Source organism: Sturnira hondurensis, unplaced genomic scaffold (assembly GCF_014824575.4).
Source record: "Sturnira hondurensis isolate 20B ecotype Veracruz unplaced genomic scaffold, ASM1482457v3 Scaffold0004136, whole genome shotgun sequence".
In the NCBI taxonomy this organism is placed as follows: Eukaryota; Metazoa; Chordata; class Mammalia; order Chiroptera; family Phyllostomidae; genus Sturnira; species Sturnira hondurensis.
Genome location: NW_028076767.1, coordinates 27,387,077 through 27,413,266, shown reverse-complemented (window position 1 = coordinate 27,413,266; position 26,190 = coordinate 27,387,077). Strand labels below are relative to the sequence as shown.

Sequence of the window (26,190 nt, the reverse complement as noted above, 5' to 3'; positions counted from 1 at the left end):
CCAGGAAGAGGTGGTCTGAGCAGTGGGGGACACCAGGAGCATTAAAGTCACAGTCACATCAAGGGAGCAGAAGAGGAAGAGTTTCAGGAAGAAGGCAGGTCTGACACGGCCAAATGTCAAGTATGATAAGGGCAGCACGTGCCCCAAGGATTTGGCAATGAGGAGGCCACCAGGGCCCTGAGGGGAGCAGTTTCATAGATGGGGGAGGGGGTGAGGGGCAGAGGCCAGAATGAACAGGAGCAGGGGAGTAACAGACACAACCAGGTCGATGACCTCTCCTGGAAGCTCCCCCGGGACCATGAGGGGACAGGTGGGACAGTAGGCAGGTGTCAAAGGATAACTTTCTATTCAGAGGCTAAGGGGAAAGTGCAGTGGCGGAGGGTGGGTGTTCCGGTCTCAGTCATGCCCCCACAGGGACCTTAACTGCAGAGCTGATGGGCCACAGCCTGGCTGTGACACCCATGGGCCACGTTCTCAGCTTTGATCTCAGGCAACCTTTTCCACAGTCCCGGGAGGCAGATGCTGTCCTTCCACTTGACAGATGAGCAAATGCAGTCCCAGGGGTGAAGCCCGTTGCTCCCCGTCTGCAGCTCATTCGGAGCAGTGCCAGGGTCCCAACCCCAGGGCCTGCCTGCCCGACCCCAGAGTCTGAGCTCTTTGCATTACTGAGGGCAGCAGGCACGGTGTGGGCTGGGCAGGCCCAGGGGACAGAGTGCCTGGGAGGAAAGGTTGTTATCGCCACACGGGGAGTCGGCACAGCCTAGCTGTCCTGTTTTGACTACTGCTGAACTCTTGGGGAACCCTGCGACAAAAACAATGACAAGGCACCAGGAACCTCATTGTCTGTCTGTCTACCTCACTGGAACTTAAGCCCAGGCATCAGGGTCTGTCATCAGCTTAGAGCTCAGGAGAGTACCTGGTACAGAGTAGGGGCTCAATAAATGTTGATAGAATAAACGAAAAAGTAGATGAATGAATCCTGATGAAACGAAGCCCGGGAACTTCATGTCTGGCTCAAGAGCACCTTTAAGTGCCAGAGCCAGGGCTTGGGCTCAGAGAGAGGATTTCTCCTCTAGCTCCCCATACCCAGGTCCCTCTTTCCTATTACCAGCCTAGTGCCCCACCCAAGGCCACTGCCAGGGGCTCTCCTAGACCCCTACTCACTTTTCAGAACTCAGCTCCAAGCCACCACCTCCAGGAAGCCTTTGCTGGCACCCCTACCTAAACCAGGGTCCCCAGTTATTGCCTCTCATGGCACCTCGTTATTATTATTTTCACTGACCTTGTTATCATTGCAATTTCACATTCACCCTCTGGTGTGAATGGTTCCAGTTGTGTGCTCCACCTGTGAAGGGGAGGACCTGCTCTGCTCAGAGCCATCTCCTCCGTGTCCCGCCCCACACCTGGCATACAGGGGGCACTCAGTAAGTGTCAAAGGAATGGGCCAGGTAGACCTGGGAGCTCTGGGCCCCAGAGAAGCAACCTCCCCAAGCTCCAGGCCAGGCACATGGATTCGAGCTCGTAAGTGGGACCTGCCCGCCCAGCTCCCCATCAAACTCCAAGCCTTTGAAGCGTGGCATGGCCGGGTTCCCGCATCCTTCCAGCCTCTCCTCCTCCCGCTCCTCACTGGTGGTGCCCACACTGAGTGTTCCTGTCTCTTTGCCGTTGCTTTCACTGTTCCTTCTACCAAGGATGCCTCTCCCGTCCCCACATGCCCAGAGATGGGCTGAAGCCAGCAGGCCCTGCTGTGCCTCTGGGGACCTGAATGTCCTCCCCCAACCGCTCCATCTTCTGGGCTTCCTCACTTTGAGGGGCTCTACACAGGGCACAAGTGGAGTCAGGTTTGCGTTTCAGAAAGCTAGCTGGCTGCTGCGTGGGAATGAAGCAGCTGGTGAACCCATGTCAGAGACTTCTGCACCAGCCAAAGTGACGGGGGTATTTGAGCTGGGATGGGACAGTGGGCCTGGGTTGGGGACAGTGGAGCAGGGAAGGATTCAGGAGGCAGGCTTGGCGTGGCTCAGAGGTTCCTGGCAGGTGTTGGGACCCCAACTTGAGAGGGAGACACAAGGAAATGGAAGGGTTACTCACCCCCTCCCTCTTAATGCTTAGCATTCTCCATTTTGAATTAGCACATGTGCTAATTAAAACCATCTTTCCAAGGAATTTATTATAGGATATTCCAGGCTAATTATAAATTCTCTGTGGCTGATCCTGAGCAGTTGGCTAATGCGGTGTTGAAATCTCTTTGGCCACCCTCGTTTAAATTATTCATCAGGCCCTGCAACAGTTGTGAACTGTAATTTAAACAGTCAGCTCATGCATAGTCAATTACTACAACAAACACTGGTGTGTTTTACTGCCCTGACACTCAATATTTTGTATCTTCACCCGTGTTTACATGTTTTCATGAGCTCCGGAGAAAAACCTTGCCTGTTGAAGTTCCTGGTTATGCCGAGGTTGCCATGCCCAGGAGAAGGTCGGAGGTTACAAGCAACTGTCCGATAGCCTTTCTCAGAAGAGCTGCGGGTAGTCGGGCTGAGAGGGTCTGGGAAAGGAGGCCCAGAGAGGGCAAGGACAGGCCTGAGGTCACACAGTGGATCCAAGGCCCAGACAGGATTCAGAGTTCTGCTGTGGTTCCTGCTGCCTAATCTGCCACAAGTTAACTGGTGCAGGGGGCTGGGGACATGGGCCTCTGAGACAAAGCTAGCAACCTAGAGGAAGTCAGGCATTCCGTGGTCCAGCCATTTAAGGGCCGCAGCCAGGTGTCACCAGAGCAGGCTATTTGGGGCAACAGGTCATTTCAGAATCCAGGCTGAGTCCACCCTTAAAAGTCAGACTTCCCACCTCTGCGCAGCTCTGAGCTTGGGGGCCCCTGCAAGCTGTGAATCATTTTGAAGGCTCCCCAAGTAGCTCTTCATGGATTCTCACACCTGTCCCACGAGGCCCTGGGGCGACGCCCACTGTCCCAGCTGAGAAGACTGAGGCTCAGAGGGTAAGAAGCTGGCCCAGGGCAGAGCTCGCCTCTCTTCCCTCCCCTGACACCCCACCCTGGAAAAAGCCCTTATTATATGAAATGTTAAAGGGACTTATCTAAGAAAAAGAAGATAAAGAATATGAACAGCGAAAGGACAGCAAACTCACAGTTACTAACAACCACACCTAAAACAAAAGCAAACTAAGAGGACAGCTAGATCAGGAGCCAGAACCATAGAAATGGAGATCACATGGAGGGTTAGCAACAGGGGAGTGGGAGGAGGAGAAGGGGAGAGAAGGTACAGAGAATAAGTAGCATAGGCGGTGGGTAGAAAATAGATGGGGGGAGGGCAAGAATAGTATGGGAAATATAGAATCTAAAGAACTTGTGACACATGGACATAAACTAAAGGGGGGCTGGTGGGAGAGGGGGTGTGCAGGGTGGAGGGGAATGAGGGGGGGAAATGGGACAACTGTAATAGCATAATCAATTATATTAAAAAGAAAAAAAAGAGGAAAAAAATTACTTTCACAACTCTTCAGGAACCTGTCCCGAGAGAGTTTTATAACAGAGGAAACCCAGAAACAGCCCAGATGTCTGTCAACAGAAGGCTGGTTACACGTACAGTGAATCGCCATCGTGACAACAGAGTGTTATGCAGATAACAATGAGGGCATGACCTAGAATTTCGGGACACGGAAATGTACATCCAGTACGACTGTTGCAGGAGCTAGGCAGGTATAGAACAGACTAGAAGGCACAGGAGAAGGCGCCATGTCAGGGTCCCAGGTATGTGAATCACGTGTGTATGAGGCACAGAAAGGGGGCGGCCAAGGCACTTAGCAAACGGTCAGGTTGATCCTAGTTATCATGGATGGTCAGTTTTAATGATCTTGTATTTCTTCTTTGTATTTGCTTGTGTTTATTTATTTATTTTTTACAATGAATAGACACCGTTTTAGAAAAATCAATAACGTATGTTTTGGGAAGAAAAAGTGAAAGATGTAAGAACACTTCATTTCAAAATTTATAGAATGCGGTGAAAGCTGCACTCAGAAAAGACGTACAGCCATAAACTTTTTATTATTAAACAATAAACAATAAAAGTAAATGAGCCTAAAGAACCTAAAATGAAAATTTTAAACAACTACAGAGGAGATGAATAAACATAAAAGGAGAACGAATAAATTAAGAAAGAAGGGAAGTGGTAGGACTGAAACATAACTCTGATGTCTGGTTCCCCGAATAAAATTAGTAAAACAAAGTGGATAAACCAATAACCTGGAGGATGCTCTGGTAAAGATAAACATGAAAAAAGAGAGAAATTATGCAACTTTAGGACTCTGAATGGGGCAAAAGACTATGAAAATTATAAGCTAATACATTTCAATGGTGATAACATGGATCTGGTACAATGGACGACTCATTTTATGAAGATGGTGTAACCCATAAGTGGTTATCTAGCTGAGAGTACAATCTGGATTTTCATACAGAATCATGAGAAAGCTATCTTATGAAAGGAAAACGTCAGATCCATTTCACTATAAAAATGAAAAAGAAAAACATTAAATTAACTAATGGTAAATCCAGCCTCATTAAAAAGTATATATGTGTATATATATTTCAATATGTAGGTATATGTGTATACCATAATCAAGTAGAATATATTAATACTGGGGAATCTGTTACTAAAATTCATCACTTCGGTATGCTAAAGAAGAAAAACTGTATAATCAGCTTAAAACAGACTTAACAGGCATTTGCCAAAACTCAACAAAAATTTTAAGTAAACTAGAAGATTAAAATTTTTTTAAAGTGTGCTAAAGAAAACTAACTTCATGCCAAAGGTGAATTTGATTCCTGTGAAGTGGGGGGAGAAGCAAAGGTCACTGGCAACTAATCTTCACTGTTTAGTGGATGGAAGTCTGCCCAGCGCAACGGAGCAACAGGAAACGAGCCGCTGGAAGCATCTTTGTTACAGAGGTGACAACATTTTGAGAAGCCCCCAAACCTCCACCAGTTAGCATTTGAGACGGTCAGATAAAAATAAGTCTGAGAAACACACTGATTTCTTATTTACCCTGAACACGTTAGCAAGCACAGTTGGAAAGTTCTAGCCATAAAGCAATGCTAAAGCCTAAAATTCCAAGAATTAAAATTTATTAAAAATATGTTGGACCCATATAACTACAGAGGTAAACTAAACGAGTGGAGAGTTACATTGTGTTTCTGAATGGGACAAATCACTAGTATAATGATATAAAATCACTTTATTTTGTGGATTTAATGAAATTTCAATATGAAAAAGGAAGGGTTTTGTCAAAGTGACTTAAAAATTCACCTGGAAAAACAAATGAGTAAGATTTGTCAGAAAATAGTTGAAGAGCAAGGACTTTGGAAAAATTGTATTGCATTAAAACATACTTCAAATCCAGAAGGATTTAGAAAGTGTGGTAAGGACATGAGAAAAGGCAGATAAAATAATGGAATGGAGAAGAAAATCCATATAGTTTCAAGTGTATTTTTGTAGCATAACTATTTAGTAACAAATTAAGTCAGTGGGAGAAGTGATGAATTTTAAATAAAAGACGTTGGTAACCATTCAGTATTTGAAAAAATAATATTGGAATCAATGTGATATTTTGTTGGAGGAGATTTTTTCTAAGTTTCCCACTGAAAGTGGAAACCATAAAAAAGAAGACAAATTTAGGTACTTAGATAATATGGAAAAGGTTTAAAAATTTAAAAAAACCTATTAACTACATGAGAAGGAAATAAGCTGAGAATAAATATTTACAATGTATATGTCAAAAGGGATAACATTCTTCATATACAAAGAGCTATGCTAAATCAATAAAAATTCACGAGTGCCCCATGGAAGACAGGTCAGTGTGAAAGAAAAGAGCAATCACAAGGGGAATGATGAAAACGTCCAGCTACTGTGCTGGGTGTGAAGTCAGTGCTACAGCAGATTCAAAAGGCCCTGGGCCCACGATACATGGGCACCGGTCAGGAACACGCATCGCAGCCAGTGTGCCCAAAAGGGGACTTGGGAGCATAGAGCGCCTGCTGGTGGTGGGCACCCTTGAAGGCCCCCAGGGAATTGACCTTGTCCACCAATACTTTGGCAGGTGGATTTCTTGGGGGAAACTAGAAAGCAGACAGAGTTTCCCACGTGGGTGGACAGGGAAGAAAAACAAAGGCAGCTCATACACGAAGTGCTTAGAGACAAATAATCACATTGCTGTGGCTACCATGCTGAGCATGTTCTAAGCATCATAGCATTTAATTTTCAGAACCACCCCATAAGGATTACTCACAGTCTGTTTTACACATAAGGAAACTGAAGTTCAGAGGGGCAGAGAAGATGCTTGAAATGGCAAGGAGCTGGAGGAACTCAGGCCTCTCAAAGTCCAGTGCCAGTGACATCAATTCTGGCAAAGTGCTGACCCCTCTCAGCGGGGCAGTGGGCACAGAGAAGCGATCACATGAAGGGGCCACAGCAGCAGTCAAGCCTGTCATTGGTTGGACCCTGGTCACTGGCGCTGTGAATACTGATTGGATGGCAGCTTTCTGCCCTGTGCTGGGCACAGTGAACATGGTCCCTACCACGTCTGGGAGTCATCTGGCAAGAGATTATGGGAAGACACAGTTCCAGGGTAGTGTGATCAGGTCCCAGTGGTGGGAAATAGCGAAGGGTGTGGCCAGTTTGCTGGCTGGAGTTACTGGTAATCCACTTCTCCTAGCAAGGAAGACCACGTCACGTTCATAAGGCAGATGAAAGGGAGCAGGGGAGGGGGTTCTCATGCGCAAGGGCCTGGGGGCCTGAGTACAGGTTCCCAAGGGAGAAGAGGAGGCCTGCGGGATGAGGAGTGACCGTCTCAGGCTGACCCTTTGTGCCCCCACTGTCAGGTGGGGCCCCGCACTTTTCGGGGCACACAGAGATTCCCACGGTCCTCCCCATCCTGGGTGTTCTTTCTTTTCTTCCGTCACACTGTTCCCAACTCTGCCTAGGCCCTTGGTGCTCGATTGCCCACGACCCTTCACAAGGAGGAGATATTCTGCAGTCTAGGGAGATCTGGCCTGATGCCCTTCTCATCGTGGGCTGGGGACAGTCCCCAAGCCGGGCTGTCTGTTTCAACGCCTGAGCCCATGGGAGGCATGAGGGGATGGGAAGAGTCAGGAAGCACCGGCAGAGGTGTGGACCCTCTGGTTTCTCTGGGAGAAGGGTTCGCAAGTACCCCAGATGTGATGAAGTCCTCAAGGCAAACAGAAACCAAGGGACTGTTCTGTGTGTCCTGAAGACATCGGAGAATCCAGGGCTCCGCTGAGGGTGATGGCCGCCCAGTGGACCTGAGCAGGACGAGAACGCTCTGGGGCCTGGGTTAAACACTGGTGATAGTCTAGGGTGGAGTGTAAGAACCTGCATCAGTCCCAGCTTCCCAGGTGATGCTGATCCTGCTGGCCTCAGGACCTCATTTTAGGTGCAAATGCAGCTGGGACCCCCCCAAGTCCCCCACTCAGATCAATTCCTGGGAGGGCTGGCTGTCAAAGGCTTACAGCTGCCTCCCTCTCCAAGAATTGCCCTTGGCCAATGGGAGCTGTCTTGCCTAGAGAGTTACACAGAAGCCACACTCCCAACCCAGACTGTCACCCACGATTAACTCACACTTCACACTGGGGTACCACAGCCAGCCACGCTGTGGTCTAACTTATGCCTCAGAGCGCCCTGTGGGACCAGGACGATCTCCCTCTTGCGCAGATCTGAATACCATCTGGAATATCTCATTCACTCCTCACCACAATGCCATGAGGAAACTGTGGCACAGAGAGGTTAAGCAGTGTGGCCGAGGTCACACAGCTGGTTACACAGGCAGCTGTCTGGCCCCAGTGCACTCCGTCCCAACCCATTGGGCTCTTTGCTGGCCTGGGGCTCTGCTCTGCCACTCCAGTGACAAGCACCCCCTGCAGGGCCCACCCATGAAATGCTCTGGAGACCTCTCTCGCTTCATCTCCACAACTCCTGCTAGTAATCTGGGCCAATCAATGCATGATGAGGTGAGGCTGGGAAGAAAGTGACTTGCCCCACACCGTTCGTTAGTGGTGGCAGAGACAGGACGTGAACCCAGGTTTCCTGCCTCCGGTCTCTCCATCAGTCTCTGGGGTGACAGGGAAGAACAAGCAACAGCTTATCCAGGACAGTGTTTTGGGGGCCCCAGCATGCCAGGCCCACAGCTGCATGGGCCCAGTGACAGGTCCTAACTACTCACCCCAAACTCCTCTCCCTCTTCCTTGCCACCAAGTTTGGAAAAATAGCCATTGAGGCTAACTGTTTTTGCCTCTCCTGCCTAACTCTCTCTCGGTGAGAGCTCCAACCACCCCACCCCCCCACCAATGGATGGAGGGGCAGGGATGAGAGTCTCCCCTCCCAGTTCAGAGGCCCGGGGCCGGGGACTGGGTGAGAGGTGCTTCTGTATTATGAGGAGGCATGAAATACTTCAAGCATGAAATACTCCAAGTCAAGAGAACAAAGTCCTCCTCCTGCCTCCACAACTTCCTGGCTGTGCATCTCTGGACAAGCCACTCGCCCTCTGAGTCTCAGGCACACATTGTGACTAAGGATGGTTCCGGGTCCCTCCCAAGTCAACAGGAGGGTTAGAGCACAGAAGGCGGACGATACTACAAGACAGAATAGTCTTCGGAGTCCCCCCCCCGGCTTACTCACCAACAAGGATGTAACTGCACTCTGCAGTTCGTGAAGTGTCTGCAGAGGCAGCATTTACTTTTCATTCATTCATTCATTCATTCACTCGGTCAGTCAGCAAACTCATCAGGCGCCTGCTACATCCTTACACAAAGCTACGCACCAGCACTAATTCACTAGCACATTTGCTGCTCACAACTGCCCTGTGGGTCAGGCAGCATCTTACTGGAGGCTCCGAGGGGCGGTAACACCCAAGATCACCCACCATGGCAGAATAGATGCCCCGGGACTCCAGACTCCCAGGCATGTGCTGTGGCTCGGACANTGGTTCCGGGTCCCTCCCAAGTCAACAGGAGGGTTAGAGCACAGAAGGCGGACGATACTACAAGACAGAATAGTCTTCGGAGTCCCCCCGCCGGCTTACTCACCAACAAGGATGTAACTGCACTCTGCAGTTCGTGAAGTGTCTGCAGAGGCAGCATTTACTTTTCATTCATTCATTCATTCATTCACTCGGTCAGTCAGCAAACTCATCAGGCGCCTGCTACATCCTTACACAAAGCTACGCACCAGCACTAATTCACTAGCACATTTGCTGCTCACAACTGCCCTGTGGGTCAGGCAGCATCTTACTGGAGGCTCAGAGGGGCGGTAACACCCAAGATCACCCACCATGGCAGAATAGATGCCCCGGGACTCCAGACTCCCAGGCATGTGCTGTGGCTCGGACACCAGGCTGCCACCCCACACCTGGTCACAGCCCAGCCCAGCTGGCGCGCTAAAATGTCCCTCAGGACGCTCCCCTCTGTGAAGTGCTCCCGCCGCCCCCCTGGCATATTGACAGTCTCTTCTGGAGCTTTAACATTTAGATGAGTTTTATTTGTCTCGTTGGCTTTTATGAAGACACCGAATTCTAAATGGACAAAGCCTCAAGACGAGAGAAAGAGCACCAAGACGGACTTTTTATTATCCAGCCAGAGCAGGGGCGAAATGACTCCAATAGATCTCAAGTTTTATGTGCTCCAGACACTCCGTGGAGCCAGAGATGGTTTCTCAGCAATGCTGGCGGTACATTAAAAGCTCATTTCCCCCAACGTGGTACTGAATATGCAGTCGGAGCCAAGAGCCATTATGCTGGGTAATATCGAAGCTGCCCCTGACGAATGTAGCCATGATTTTTCCTGAATTCTCCCTCATGACTTAGGAGCAGGTCTCAGAGGGACAGGCTCCCTGCCTGGCACCTTGCCTGGAAGGAAGTCAAATGTCTGGCCTTTGCACCTGTCACAGCCAGAGGGTCAGGACTCCTACTAGGAGCCTGGCAGGGGGTGAGAGGATGGGCACCAGAGGGCGCCTAAGCCACCATATAACTAATCATAGATGACTATTGATGACTAGTCAATAATAGTCATCATATCAGCGACTGTCCTGTGAATCCCTGCAGAGAGAGTGGCGATTGGGTCTGAACAAGAAAGTCCGAGCAGGTGTGCAGTTTCCTCATCTCAGGCTTCTGCTGCTGTTCTCTGGCTTCTAAGGCCCAGCCCCAAGGCTACCCCCTCCAGGAAGCCCTCCCTGCTATGACTCTCCTCTGAGTCCCTCAGTACTCATCTGTTCCTCATTCTAAACTAGCACCTTACGCTTTATGCAAGGGTTACTTAGGAACTTAAACGTCTTGACTCAGAGTCAGAGAGATAAAGTGGGTCCCAATCCTGGCTTGATCATCCCCTTGCTTGTTCATGCATTCATCCACTCATTCACTTGAAGGCTACGCAGGTTAGATATTGAGTAGGCAGGCTGGGGAGTCAGCCTGCCTGGGTTTGAATTTTGGCACCACCATGAGAGTTATGTAGCCACGTGGTTTACTGCCCCGTGCCTCCAATTTCTCACCCGTGAAATGGTGATGATGATGGTACCTCCTTCTCAGGGTGAAGGATTAAATGAGATACAAATACAATGGGTTTACGTGGATGCCAAGCACATAATGAGTTCTAAGTGAGTGTGAGCAGATTACAAGTGCAAGTGTAATTCATCCCTTCCTTTGGGAAAAGTGTACCAAGAGGATATGAGCTCAAACAAGGTGTGGTCCTTGCCCTCCAAAGGTCAAGATCAGGAAACTGTGACCACAGTGAGCATGGGCAGTGCTCCAAGGGGTTGACCTCCCAGCTCTGTTCTTGGATGTTCAGGGAGCTGCCAGCTCTTGCCCGGCACTAGGGCTGTGGGGCTGAAAGGAGCCTAGTGGGCGCCAAGCTAAAGTCACGGCCTCTGTCACCTGTCCCCCTCCCCCAGGCTGTGAGCACCCCAGGACATCTTCACAGCCTGAAGGATACAGGGAGCACCGGGCTTGGAGTCAGAGGCCCTGGTTCAAGTTCTGGCTCCAAACTTTTTCTTGCTATGGGACCTTGGACAAGTCTCCCATCCATTCAGTCTGTAAACAGACACTGAGGGTTATCTGCTAGGTGGGCCCTCTGCTAGGTGCCAGTGCCAGAGACAGGCACAGGGCACAGACCTGGCCTTCAGGCTGTCCCAGGCTGGTGGCGCAGACAGGCATCTACCTGGATGGCCAACTCTTGTCATAAATTCAGGCTGATCACACCTCTATTTAAATATTCTTTTACTGATTCTAGAGAGAGGGAAGGGAAGGGAGAAAGAGAGGGAGAATCATCCATCAGTTGCCTCTTGCATGCACCCTGACAGTGGACTGAACTGACAACCCAGGCATGTACCCTGACCGAGAATCAAATCTGTGACCTTTTGGTTTGCAGGACAACACCCAACCCACTAAGCCACACCAGCCAAGGCTCTATTTAAATTTTTGACTTATTGTTCATCATGGGTTTTATTTTGTGTGTGTGGTAGTTCTGATTTATAAAAATAGTACATGAAAGTATTGTCTTGATTACTGAGTTTTTTGGTACTCCCTTAAATTTTGTGATCAAGGCTAGCTAGCATCTCACTTGCCTCACTCTGCTCCTGGCCCAGAGGGGCCAGACGGCCACAGAGAGCAGACAACTTCTGAACTAGGTTCTGATGCTCACCAGGTCACCAAGGGGGACGAGCCTTCTGGGCAGAGGGAACTGCAGACAGTGGTTCCCAACCAGGGGTGTTTTGTCCTCCAGGGCACGTTTGGCAATGACAGGAGACATTTTTAACTTTGATTTTGACAGGGGGCCTGCTATTAGAGGGTAGAGGCCCAGGACACTGTTAGACACCCTGCAATGCATGGGACATCCCACAACAGAGAATTATCCCACCTAAACGTTGGTAACGCGAAGTGGGGATGCCCCACACCGAAGCACAATGGTGAGAAACCTCATGGCGTCAGGCCCCCTTGGGATGATGCCTTGGCCTAAGCCTCAGTTTCCACATCTGAAAAATGGGGATAATAACGGTGCCTACAGGGGACGGTGGTTGAAAGGAGGCGATGGTACCAAGTCTGTACACAGCAGGAGCTCAATCAATGTCCACGCCCCCTCCTTTCCCCCTTTGAACACACTTCAAACTTTAGAGCAAACAGTTCTCAAAAGAGACAGCATCCCAGAGTTCCAAAGGACACACTTTGTTCTTTTTTGACCTTTCTCTTAGTGAAAACCATGAGTCTTATCTCTCGGCACACGTAAGGCTGTTCACAGAGAGCTAGCCTGTGTGCTGGCTTATCTCTGGCTTGAGTTTTAACAGGGAGTGAATTTTTATGACCGAGTTCTAAACCTTTGCAAAAACCATTTTTAAACTAAAAAAAAAAAAAAAAACCTGCTGACAGGTTCTTAACTACTATAGCTGCTAAATTAAGCATGAGGGATGGGGTAATGGCGGGGGCGGGGGGCGGCGTGCAAAAGAAAACAAAAGAGCCCTAAAAGAGTTAGTGGAGGTAAAATAATGTTCATTAAAAATAGAAAAACAAACACACAAAAAAACCCTTTTGTGTTCAACTTCACACTCGTACATCATAATGTTCCAGTAAAAGGCCATTTCCCCCTGAGATAATAAAAGAATTGAATTTTTCCTTATCGGTCATCTATTTTTCTAGCTGAAGCTATTACTCCCGCTCTGGGGTTGCTAGGCAACAAGAAATATTAATAGCAGCTTTTATTAGCTTAGCTTTTGCAGCCGAGTACCAGAATGAGAAAATGGGAAACATAAATGTGTTACATAAATCTTTCAACCTTTCAGAGCTGGTGTTAGTCTCTGTTTTCATAATGATTTATTGAAGTGATGGTTCATTTATGAGAAAGAGGAGTGTAGGATAAGAAAACGGAGCAGTCCCCCGAAGGAGTGTTTGAAAATAAATAATTATAGCAGGGGAGCAAAAGCTGTTTAAAGCCATTTTTCTGAGTTTTATAAAATATAAAAAGACATATTTCCTTCGCTTACTGCCTCTGAAAAATGGGCTAGGGGGAGGGGCTTTCATCTGGACTCTGCTAAATATGAAGAGACCTCTAGGCCTCTGGTTACCCCCATTTAGGATCCTCAGAGGCCCAGCTGGGGGATAAGCACCCCCCAGTCTCAACCCCAGAGGGAAATGAGAAAAAATATGGCACCTGGGAGAAGCCCATGCTGGAGGTCTTCTGTAGACCCCCTGCTTTTACCAAGATGGAGCCTGCCCTTCAGTCACACACCAGGAAGAGTTGGGTTAGGGACCTTCTCTCCCTCACAAGCAGTGGGACTGTCACTTTGCTGCTGCTCTCAAGCTTTGAGCCCTGACTGAGATCCTGGAGTAATTAACATGCCTTTACACTAGTCCCCCAGAAGGGGCCCCTTCTCCAACTCCAGCCACCTCAGGGCCTGGCCCACCTCTGACACCCCGCCATGGACCGACCCCCATTGGAAAGCCAGCCTGACCACCGCCCAGAAAGGCCACCCCAGCGGGTCAGATTGGACAAACAGAGCTACGAGGCTGAAGCTGCCCAAACTCTAGCAGTAAAATGAACCAATTAACAGATAGAGTAGCTTACATTTACTCAACACCTACTGTGTGCCCAGCACTGGGCTGAGTATTTTTCCTCTACCTGATCATTGAATCTTCCTCAGTTCCTATGAGGCAATCATAGCACTTCCATTTTACAGATGAAGAAACTGAGGCTCAGGTGAGATGAACCCCTTGCTCTGAGCCACAAGGTGGAGGGTAACAAATGGTAGAGCTGGGTTTGGACCGGGGTCAGTCTAGCCCTAGAGCTCACGTGCCTAACTACTAGGGGATGCTATACATCAAGAAAGCAAAAACAGCAAAATGTTATCACAGTGGATTGCAGATATGGCCACCAGCCCTGCGTCCCCTGCCGTGCCCTTCTGCGGCGTGCCTCTTCCACATCTCCCTTCAATAGCTGGGGACCGTGTCACTGCCCCCTGAATCTGGGCTTGGGCGTGCGACTCGGCCAACGTAACAGTAGCAGGTAGGGGTTTGCAAAGGGCTTGCACACTGGGGCCTGTCCTTTCCTGATGCTCTTGGAAATCCTGTGACCGCAGCCAGGTGAACAAGGCTGGGCCACCATGTGATGACAGACCTGTGGCCAAGTCACCCCCATCGGCCCTGGCTTGCACGGGGTCAACTGCCCAGATGTGAACAGGGTCAGTCTCGGCCTTGCAGCCCCAAGCCAACTCCAGAAATCAGCCAAGCCGGCCCAGTGGACAAGAGCTGCCTTGTTGGTCCCCAGAATCACAAGAAACAGCCAAAGTACATGGTTTGCTTCCAGCCACTAAGTGTTGAGGTGGTTTATTATGCAGCAATAACTAACTGATATAATCATTAAAAAAACAAATAATTATTCAGTAAAATGAATAGGTTGGCTGGGGGACCTCTACCACCCCCAAGGGGTGGGGGTCAGTGGTCCCTTTCCTCAGATTTGGAAGGGGATTCCCCTGCATCTCCACTGTGAGAATCAAGGGTACACCGAGTCTCTGGGGCGCAAGAGAGCTGAGGCTGGGCAGAAAGGAGGAGGAGAGGAGATTGGAGATGGAACCCAGCTCCACCAAGCAGAGAACAGGAATAGAAGGGCGGAGGTTTTAGGGGCTATGAAAGAACTCCCAGAACCAGTACACAGGCTGTGTCCCTGAGCCCTGGCCTCGGGCGCCGAGCCCTAACCCAGGGCTGCAGGCTCTCTCATGGGGACCATCTCTAAAGCAAGGGTGCAATGACAACTGCAATGACAACTAAGGCACTGCCCAGCCCTCTCCCCAACCAGCAACCAGCCTGCCAAGACCCTTCACATGGCGTGGGAGTCCCTGGTCCATGGCCCCTTGCCCTCTCCAAAGGACTAGTCCTGGCAAGATGCTTTCAGACGGGAACCCAGCACAGAGGGTCTGAAAGTACCAATCGAGCACTCAGGGTCTTGATCCAAGTTAGTAAGATTTGAGTGCCCCCACCACAGGCATGTGCAGGGATGACAGTGCAAGGTTTATGAGACCTCAGATTCACACACTCGTCCAGTGTGTCATAGCTGACGACGCCATCATTGCCATTTTCCTATTGGTAAGTTTGCCAGAGAGGGAATCCCAAGTCCCATTCCCTAAATAGGAAAACGGAGGCTGGGAGAGATGTGATTTGTCTAAGGTCCTAGAGAAAGGGGACAAGAGTCAAAGCTGGAGGAGAATGTTTGAGGGACAACTATGTGCCCCCCTTCCCTGTACTAACTAAGGCCAGGAATGGGACCGCACAGCTCCACCGAGTGAGATCCTTATTTCGGGAACCACCAGAATCCATGGTCAGGGCAGGGAGACCGTTGCCAGAATTCATTTCCCATCAGGCCCTGTCTCTATCAGCCTGGGGCTCTCCCCGGAGCTTCTCTGGTCTCACTGAACCTGTATGTTCCCCGGGGAACTTGTCTCAGAGCACTGAGCTTTGTCCCTTCCCAGGATAATTCCTCTCCCGGGTAAACCAGGACCATAAGCTCAAACATTTTCCAAGGACAGCTCCAAAATAAATTATTTCAGACTTACCAGACGCTGCTTAATAAATTCCACTCTTCTAGTTTCTTTGGGTATTTTAGAAGCTGATTTATACATACAATATCTCTCTCAAAATGAGACAATCAACACAGGGTAAAATTATTGAGTTATGAAAATAGGGGTCAGATGGAGGTGCAGTGCTTTAAATTAAACCAGCAAAATATATCTTTCATACTAAATTGACTCTTTTTGTCTTGGAAATGAATGTTTAATCAGTTAAGACACTGAAGTCGAGGGAGAAGCCTTAAGCATATTTAATTTTGTTAAGGGACCCGATTCCACGACCATGTAGCGTTCCTGCCAGCAGCCACACCTTTAAAACCGAAGGGCCAACTCCCATGCATGTCAGGCGGCCACGAGGGCCAGGGCAGGGGACCCCGAGGGATCACCAGCCTCTGGGATCAGAGCCCCAGGGGCTTGGCAATAATGCATTAACCAGATGGCTGTCAAACGCCTTGGCCTCACCCTCCTCTCCAGGGACAATATTCTAACGCATCTCAGTCTGTGCAAACATCGTCTGTGGCATCCTGGCCAGCAGGGCACCCTCTGTGCCCCCTTTGGCCCTGCAGCCCAGCTGCTCTGCCCTCAAGCGCCTGGTAAAACTGAGAGGTGCGTGGCAGGGGCCGGAGCTGGACTTGAAGTTATTTATTTATTTATTTATTTTTACTTAATAGCTGTGTGACATTCATTCATTCATAAAGCACTTCTAGAACCTACTATGTGTCAGGCCATCATTTCCTAAAGGTGCCTCTCCTGGGTGCACATAGCTCCACACACTGATCTTATCAGATCACTTCCTACATTTTCAGAAACGGAGTTTTCACCTGTCTCTCTTCCTGCATGCACGAGGGGTTCTTTAAGGGCATCTCGTAGATCCAGAGCTCAGAACAACACTCGGTCTCTAGTAGCTGCTCAATAAAGCCTGCTGCACAGCTGATCACACGTAGGTTGAAAAATGGCTCCTTAAAAACATCAGGCCCTGACCCCTGGAACTGTAAATGTCACTGTATTGAGGGGGAAATGTCACTTCGTTGAAGAGTTAAGGCTCTTAAGATAAGGAGATTATCCTGAATTGTTGTTAATGCCATCACAAGTATTCTTATAAGAAAAAAGGATCCTTATACGAAAGGCAGAGAGAGCCCTGGTTGGGTGGCTCAGTTGATTGGCGTGTTGTCTCATACATCAGAATGCTGTGGTTCAATTCCCAGTCAGGGAACACACCTAGGTTGCAGGTTCGATCCCCTGATGGGAAGGAAAGATATGGAAGAAACCAATCGAAGTTTCTCACACCAATATTTTTTTCTCTCTCTCTCACTCTCTTGCTCTCTCTTTCCCTCCTTCCTTCTCTCTCTAATATCAATAAAACATATCCTCGGGTGAGGATAAAAAACAAGAAGAGAAAGACAGGGAGATTTCACTGACGGAAGAGAAGGTGACAGTGATGTGAAGACAGGTTAGAATAATGCAGCCACAAGCTCCTGGAAGCTAGAAGCAGCAAGGGACAGACCCTCAGCAGAGCTTCCGAAAGAAGCTCACCCCTCCCGACACTCTGACCTGGGCCCAGTGATGCTGATCTCAGCCGCTGGCCTCTGAACTGTGAGTCCACTTCTGGCTGTTTTAAGCCATCGAGTGTGTGGCAATCTGTTAGAACAGCCACAGGAAAACGAATAGTCACCTACCTGCTCTGAGCCCCCTTCTCCTCCTCACAGGAATCCCTGTCTCACTCGGTTTGGGCAGGACTATGTGAGAAAACATCTGTGAAGCCCTCTGCACGGGGCTTGATTCCTGACAGGCCATGGCACAGAGTCCAGCATCACCCACAGAGCACGCACATCCCTGCACACACCTGTGCCCTGCAGCTCGGGAGATTTTACAAAGGTGTCTTCACGGCCCCTTGCCTCTCTCTCTTTGCCAGACCGTCCCAATGGGTGGACATGTTCTTACATGGCTTCCTAATTGGCCCGGCAGCCCTTCCCTGGATAAAGTGTTGTGGCTTATCTTTCATTACATAACAAGGGAATATAAAACTCAATGGGCCCTTGAAAACTCTGCCTAATGGAAGAATTAAAGCAATCTGAATTTGCGAAGCATCTTTAACATGAGCTCACTTTAAAGAAATCTGGAAAATGACTGCCAAGTGCCTATTTGGACCGAGCCCAACAAAAGCATTTCCTGGGCGGAGAAACCTGGGGGGTCATCCTTGATAAACAGAGAGCATCCTTTGTAATTATCAGGGATATTACAACCAGGTGGCCCCACAGAAGTACCTGGGAGCCTCTGCCGCGTGTCCCTTCAGCTAAATGATGGGAAAGCACTGCCATTTGGTCACAGTGGGAATTCGTTTTATTACTAACACTGAGAATGGTTTACTCAGTGCCAGGCATTCGCAAAGACTTCACGTACATTATCTCAGATACATTTCATGGCAAACTGGAGGGTGGGACCGAGATGCTTCAGAGACAAGGGAACTAAACTTCGAGAGGGGAGCCAAGGCCTAGGGCAGGTCTGTGGGATGCCACTGCAGCTGGCCGCCACCAGTCCCCAGCACCTAAGGCCCATGACACTGCAGCCGGGAGCCACAGCCATGCTCACCTGACATTCACAGCCCTGACCTGGCTCGAACCAGGACAGTCTGGTATGCAGAAGCTTTTGTTAGGGAATTGGCTGGCAAGCAGCTAAGGGGCAAGCACTCCGACAAAGTGGAATGAAAACCGTACAGCTGTGCTATCTTTAGTTCTCCTAGGGAGAGAAGAGGAGGTGTGGGCCCTGCATTATTGATGGGCCCAAAGGAAACTGCTCCTCAAGGAACGGAGCATCCATTTCCATGGAGCTCTTTAGCCAGACCCCGAACATTATAGAATGTGGGTCTTGAATTGGCTTCCTCCCTCCCTCCTTCCTTCTTTCCTCTTATTTCTCACCTAGAGTCAAAAAAAAAAATTGCAATGTAGCTTACAAAAAAATACATTGGGTATACAGATTTCCTTTCTAAGTAAGAAAATTTGGTAGTAATTAGAGTAAAAAATAGATAAATAAAATACAATCGACATTGTTACAATACTAACTGTCTGCCTGAATCCCAACCGTCTGCTAGACAGAGTCCACGGCCTACAAACTCGGCCTGCAAAGGTAAATGTGACCCCCCGATACCACGTGAGGCTCGTAGGACATCAATGAAGCAGCACCCCCTTCCCTGTCATAGGTGTGTTGGTGACCCCAGCTAACAGAATTGAGGACTGAGTCCTCCTGGACACAGTGACCGGTCCAGCCACGCTTCACCATGGTCCTTCCTGAAAAAGCCAAACTATTGCCCGCCAGACATGCTGGGGAAGACACCCCATCTCTCCCTCCTGCTGCATAGAAATAAAGATGGGATGGGGTCCTAATGACACTGCTGGACTTCCTGGATCCAGCCATGCCTGACGCCCTTTGTCTATCCTTGAAGATTTATGTCTTTTTTTTTAAAGATCTTATTTATTTATCTTTAGAGGGGAAGGAAAGGAGAGAGGAGAGAAATATCAATGTGTGGTTGCCTCACATACGTCCCCTGCTGGGAACTGGCCTGCAACCCAGGCACATGCCCTGACTGGGAATCAAACTGTGATCCTTTGGTTTGCAGTCCCACACTCAATCCATTGAGCTATGCCAGCCAGGGCTCTTTTTTTGCTTAAGCTAGTTTGAGTTTGGTTCCTGTCACTTAGGAATGAACTCAAGAGTTGTGACTAGTATATGATATTAACTATGAAGAAAAAAGCAAAAATAAATCATAGTTATTCAGGAGAAATGCTGGAAATCCTTTAAGGGGCCTTTTCTATTATACAAAAAATGCTCTACTGGTTTTCTGTAGGTCTTGATTGTTCAAATCAGCCATTACGCTTAAAAAAAATCATACACTATTTTTTAGCATGGGATTCAGGACCCTTATGATCCAGGCTCTGGGAACTGTTTTACCTCCTCTCTCCCTCCTTGGCTCCAGGGCCTTTTTCTCCAGCCCAATGAAAACGAATAAACCACATGCGGTTCCCAAGTGTGACAGGTGCCTTCCTACCTCCTGCTTTTGCACACGCTGTTCCCCCAGCCTAGAAGGTCCTTCCCTGCCCTTGTCTGTCTGCCCAATTTCTACCTGGCCTGCAAACTGTAACTCAGCAATCACCCTCTCCCGGCAGCAAAAACAAGAGGCAAGATTTTAAAAATAATATGGTTCTATTTATGTGAAATGTCCAGAATAGGCAAATATAGAGAGACAGAAAGTAGATTGGTGGTTGCCCAAGGCTAGGGGCTATTTGTGGGGCGTGGCTACAGGTTTCCCTTTTCGGGTGACAAAAGATTCTAAAATGGATTGTGTTGATGTTTGCACAACTCTGGGAATATAGTAAAAGCTACTGAATTGCACTTTAAGTGGGTGAATTGTATGGCCTATGAATTAGATCCCAATAAAGCTGTTAAAAATAAAAACTCAGATGAGATTATACTATTAAAAAATAACACTAAACCAAATAACACCGAGATATGATAGAGTATTGAAACAAGCAGTGTGAAGACGTAAACGTCCCTCCATGCCCACCCCCATATTCTGCAGACCCCCATGCACGTAACCAGCTGAGCCCAGACCCTGCGGTCACGCAGAAGGCCCTCATTCAAGCATTAACATTCTGCTTCCCTTCCAACCCCCTTCCCTGCTGGGACTGGCGGGAACCATGGTGGGTGACAGGAACTCACCGTGGGCAGCTGGCCCGATAGCAGGTGGCTGTCCTGGGCCAGCATGTTGGACACCATGATGGCCGGGAGGTCCATGGCCTGGTAGGAGTAGGCAGGGAGCAGGCCGTTGGGTGCGAGGCTGTGGCACAGCGAGTGGTAGCCGGCTTCGTGGTCCCCCAGGTGCAGGAGGGACGGTTCTGGCAGGTTGGGAGGTGTTATTGGGGGGATCTCATAGTCCTCATTGCTCTCACTCTGGCTGTTGTAGGTCTAAAACAGCAAGAGGGCATGCTGTCAAGGGGCAGTGTCTCACAATTGCAGGATATGACGACAGACAGCAGCTATAACATGACATCAACAGTGATAACAGATGCTTGGCGAAGGAGAAGGGGCCATCCCCCTGCAAGGCAGGTGGTCAAGATGGCCCCGGGACCCAGTCGGACTCCTGCCCCACCCCCAAATGGGTGCTTCCTCCTACCAGAGGGTCTGCAAACAAACACCTGCTCTCCCGTAGAGCGGCCAGCTCCCCATCACCTGTTCTCTGCCCTCCCCCCAGACCTGGCCAGTGTGGCCCACCGTGAATCCATCACCCAGCACTCAGCCACCTTGCAGGTGGGAGAGCTGCTCAGAGCCAAGAGGAAAGTGGCCCATCCTGGGTTTGTAGAAAAGCTGGGACTAGAGCTCAAGTATCCTGACTCCCTGCCTGGTGGTTTTCCGGGGCAGCTGGACGACTTTCCCTCCCATGCTCCCTACACCCGGCCCACTGGCTCCGCTCCTGGTCTTCCTTATCTGGTAAGTGGTACAAACATCCCCCCAGGAGCACAGGCTAGGAGCTGCCTGATTAGTTCATTTCTCCCACCTCGCTGTTCTGACCAAGATGCTCCACTACAATGTTGACTAGAAATGGTGAGCATTTCCTCTCCTGGAGTTCTCTGTCCCACATGCTCTCATCCTTACTCCTCCCTCAGCAACAAGTTCCGTTTAAATGTCTTCTCTGATACGCCCTAGAGTAGGTCGACCCCACTATCCCCTCCCAGGTCCTCCTTAAAAGCACTCATGAACCTCATAGCTAACTAACTTCTTGTATAATTATTTGCTTAATGCTTTAATGTGAGTCCTGCCAGAACTGCCCTGTGTGTCCTGTTTCCTAGAACCTGGCACGAAGTTAAGAACTCAAAACCAATTGACTGAATGGATGAATGAGCCAGGTCCTAGGGCAGGTGCCATAAGTGTGCATCTCAGCATCTCACTCAACCTCCTCAACTGCCCTGGAGGCAGGTGGTCCTGCCCCTACTGTCCAGGCGGCAGTATGGTGCTGAAGGCTGAGAGCCACAGAGCCTGGGTTTGAATTCTGGCTCTTTTGTGTACTAGCTGTGTGACTTTGGGCACACCACTTAACCTCTCTGTGCCTGTTTCTTCATATGTGAAGAGAGGGTGATAACAGTACATAGTACGGAACTGCTGTAAAAAGCAAATGAATCAATGCGGGCAAATTGCTCGGGTGCTGGCACACAGCCAGCGCCCTCGGTGTTGGCCAGTATTGCCGTTGTTGTCCCGGCCCGGAGTTTCAGGGATGTCAAGGATCATTTCCAAGGACACAAAGCAAGGGAACAGCAGTGCATGCACTCAATATCCTCACGTGTTTTCCCCGACTCCTCACCACACAGGTCTGTGCACCACGGTGAGGGTGTCTGTCTTCAGCTGACCACGGAGACGGGCTGGGGCTGATTTTCCTTAGATGGGACCCAGCCACCGGCGTCATATAACTCAGAACGCAGAGTCCCAGGAAGCCGCCCCCCACCCTGCCCATCCTGCAACAGGACTCCCTTCTCTCATTCCCCCTCCACAGCCCTTGTGTATGTGCTCCCCCTAGTAGCATGACCCCCTGCAATTATTTCTGGTTCTTTGCTCACCTTCTGCTGTGTCCCTTCCCCAGACCCCAGGCTCCCTGGGGACAGGGGTTAAGACTGTGTTGTCATCAGTGCCTGGCACACGGCAGGTGCTCAGTTAGAAGGAGCTGAATGAGTACGTGGAATGGGGGAGTGTGCAGGCTTTAGGTTTAGACCTCACCCAGGTGTTTCCACAGCTATGCCCCATGACAGATAGCATGTCCCTAAGTGACCTACTGTCCATGTCTGTCAACCGCCACCTTCCTCTCTGCCCACCAGCCCCCAGAACAGGTGCTTGCACATAGCATGTGCCCAGGGAGCACTAAATGACTGCACAAGTCCATTCCTTTCACTTAAAAACCCAAACCTCAACACGTTGGAACCAGCCCAATCAGCCAGAAGCGTTTTGCAAATATAAACATATGCTATATCAAAATATTAGACTAACACAATTGTGACAATTCATTTAAAGAGGCAATTAGCATACTTAAAAATAACTAAACATGCAAACATGCACATGCCTCCTTTGGATGCAATCAAATCCTAAATGCACGACACCTGAATACCAACCCATCCTGCAACTAACTCATACTAAGCACCTACTGTGTGCCGAGCACTAGACCCCACTTTTCCACACTCATTGTCCTTTTAATCTGTATGAGTTCTGCAAAGTTGTGACTATTCTCTCCATTTTCTCAGCCAAAGTAGATGAAGCTTAGAGAGTGGAGGCGTCACACAGCTAGAAAGTCTTGGGTGGGATTCAAACCGAGGTCTCGTGACTCTGAATCCAGCATTTGCCCACACTGGTCAGAGGCCCCTTCAAGGTTCCGATTCCTCTCTTTCCCCTGAGTAAGAGGCAGGGCACTCACGGGTGCCAAACTTGCTCTCTGGCACCAGCATCCTCATGAGAATGTGGAAAGAGACGCCAAGTTGTAGGAGTTCTAGAAGCTACAGCTGGTAGCAAAACCTTACAGGAAAACTTCTGGAAGAGTTGCCTGTTGCTTTGCACCCACTTTCTCACAAACCCACTCCAATCCCATTTTCTCCCCCTCTTCCACCAAAGCTGCTTGGCAAGGTTGCCGATCACCTCTGCCCTTTACTCATCCAACGGTCAGACCTCAGTCTTCACCTGACCATCTTGACCTTCTCAGCAGCATTCGACAGAGTTGGCCACCCCCCTCCTCCTGGGAACAGACTTCTCCACTGGCTTCTGGGACACCACGATTGTTGATCCTCCGAAACCGCAGGCCATTTCCCCTCCATGTGCTTTGTGGTTCCCATTCTCTGCCCCACGCCCCCTCCCGCCCCCTCCCCGCCCCTCAATGAATGAGGATGTGTCACGAAGCTCGTACTCCAAGCCTCTCCCCCAAACACCCTCACTCCTTTGTGATCTTTGTGGCTTCCAGTCCCACCTCTGTGCTGACTCCCAGCTCATATCTGCAGCCTGAACCTCTCCACTGAGCTGCAGGCTCAATAGCCCACTGCTACCTGACTCCGCTGCTCGGATTTTAATGGACATCTCAGACTTAATGTGCAGAGAACTTGTCCACCCATGGTCCTCTCTTCCTCAATGAATGGCAAGTCCGGCCTTCTGGTCGCTCAGACCAAACTCCTTGCAGCTATGCTGGATTCCCTCCTTCCTCATATCCTACACCGATTCTGCCAGGAAATCCTATTGGCTCCCTCGTCAGGATAAATACAAGATGTGACCACTCTGGTCCAAGCCATCATCTTCTTTACACTGGATGACTGCAGTAGTCTCCTGGCTGGTGTTCCTGCCTGACCCTTGCTGAGGTCTATTTTCACTCAGGGGCCGGAAGGGGTTAAAATGTAAGATCATGTCCTTCCTCTGCTCGCCGCCCTGCAGTGGTCCCCTTCTCACTCAGAGTAAGAGCAGGGTCTTTAGAATGGCCACAGGGTCCAGCCCCCCCATTCCACTTCCATGCCTTTCACTTCCTTCCCATCACCCCCCCCCGCCCCCGTTCTCCTTGTTCAGGTTGCTCTGGCTAACTAGGCATGCTTCTGCCTCTGAGCCTTTGCACTGGCTGTTCCCTCTCTCTAGAACACACTTCCCTCAAACATCCACACAACTCACTCCTTCGCCCCCTCAGGTCTTAAACGTCTCCTTTTCACCGATGTCTTTGCTCACTGCTCAATTTAAAATCGCGAACCATCTGCCGTGCTCTATTGCTTCCTTTTAATCAATTGCCATCTTCTAACGTCCAATATATTGTATCTATTTATTGTGTTTATTGATTATTACCCTTCTCACACCACTAGAACATCTGCTCCATAAAGGAGGAGATTGCCATACGGTTTGTTCACTGCTATTATCTCCAGTTTCTTCCTGGCAGGTAACAAGAGCTCAAATAGTATTTGTTGGATGAATGAAAGAACAAATGAACAAACAAATGATCTACTTTCCAAATGCGAGAAGAAATAGTGGCAGGACAATGAATGGACCAGGAGCCTGTGAAGATCCCCCCTTCTAAGAGAGGGCTTAATTTTGACTCTGACCCAAGGGTAAGGCACAGATTAATTCAGGCCAGCTTTCCTCCCTTCGTGGAACTGGGGCATGAACCTCCATAGCTGACTGTCCTTTGTGGGGAGTGAGTCGGGGGGAGGAGGCATGAAGGCAAATGGCAGAGCCAGGAGCAGGGTGGTTACCAACAAGCCAGGAGGTAGAACTCCGCTCCAGACACGGGCTATGAGGCTGCCAGAATCACCTCGTTCCCCAGTTCCTCCTTTCATGCTTCTCTTTCCAAATCAACTAAAGGGACGGGAATTCAGAGCGAAGCGTGGTCATGGCTGGGATAGAAGGGGAATCCAGAGGGGGCTTTTCCCACACCAGCCCAGGAAGGAAGACTGCACTGATTCAAATGGCCTCAGGCTTTCCCTCTGGGTCAGAGGAGGGTACGCCTTCTCCTGGAATTCCTATGGGGAAGGGTGTTAATAAAATATTGAAGGCAATGACCCCTCAAGTCAGGGGAGTAAATGGGAGCCCTCACCCTGTTCCTTGAGGAAGTAGTGGAGAGGAAGAATTCTGAGAACAGCCAATGGACCAGAAGCCTGTTGCAGAGATAAGCTTATGTTCCATGGGATTATCAGAATAAATAAATTCATACACTTACCACAAAAAAATAAAATGACAAAAGAATTGAAAAGTCAACCACAGGCAGTAAAAAATATATACATATAAATTTACTTGAATAATCCTTTCTGAAACAAATACACAAAGCTTGAACCTCAAGGATAAAAAGCAAACCCAAGGGATTTCTAGAAGTGGTGAGCCGAACACCCACTACAATTTATATTAATTCGAAAAAGCTTTTCCTAAGGTGACCGCAAGATTTCATGTGACAACTTTATAAAGATTCCTAAAACAGAAGACGTGCAGGATTACAACTTTAATAATGATCACGAGCGAAGACGCTAGAGGATTTCTGCTGGAAGCTGCGCCTTTCGTAAGGGAGGGAATTACAGATACTGATCAGCGATTTACGTTGCAAGGGAAATGTCAGCTTAAATACATTTGTTATAACTTCTTAAAACTTACTAAGGTACAATTTACATAAAATAAAATTTCCCATTTGAAAATGGTCACTTCGGTGGCATTTAGCACATTCATAATGTTTTACGATCATCACCTCCCTCTAATTCCAAAACATGTCCTTTTCCCCAAAGGAAGCCCTTCACCCATTAAGCAATTTCTCCCTATTCCCCTGGCTCCCCCGGCCCCTGGGAACCACCGATGTGCATCCTGTTTCTGTGAGGTCACCTGCTCTGGGCAGTTTACCTATTCTGGGTCTTACATGGAACCATGCAACATGTGCCCTTTTGTGTCCGGCTTCCTTCATGGAGCACAGTGCTTTCAAGGCTCATCCACGCGGTGGCGTGCGCCAGGGCTTCATTCCTCCTTATGGTGAAGTAATATTCCATTGTACACAGACACCGCATTTTGTTTATCCACTCACCCACTCGTAGACATCTGAGAT

At 49.2% G+C, this 26,190-nt stretch overlaps 1 protein-coding gene across 3 annotated transcripts in view; it reads right to left on the bottom strand.

The window, feature by feature from the left end:
• Window positions 1-26,190, bottom strand: part of TOX2 (TOX high mobility group box family member 2) — a 107,522-nt gene that overhangs the window by 13,666 nt on the left and 67,666 nt on the right. For all 3 annotated transcript variants that reach the window (XM_037044110.1, XM_037044112.1, XM_037044111.1), the window contains one exon: window positions 20,331-20,576. In XM_037044110.1, the coding sequence (XP_036900005.1) occupies window positions 20,331-20,576 (246 nt within the window). The remainder of the gene's footprint in view (window positions 1-20,330; window positions 20,577-26,190) is intronic.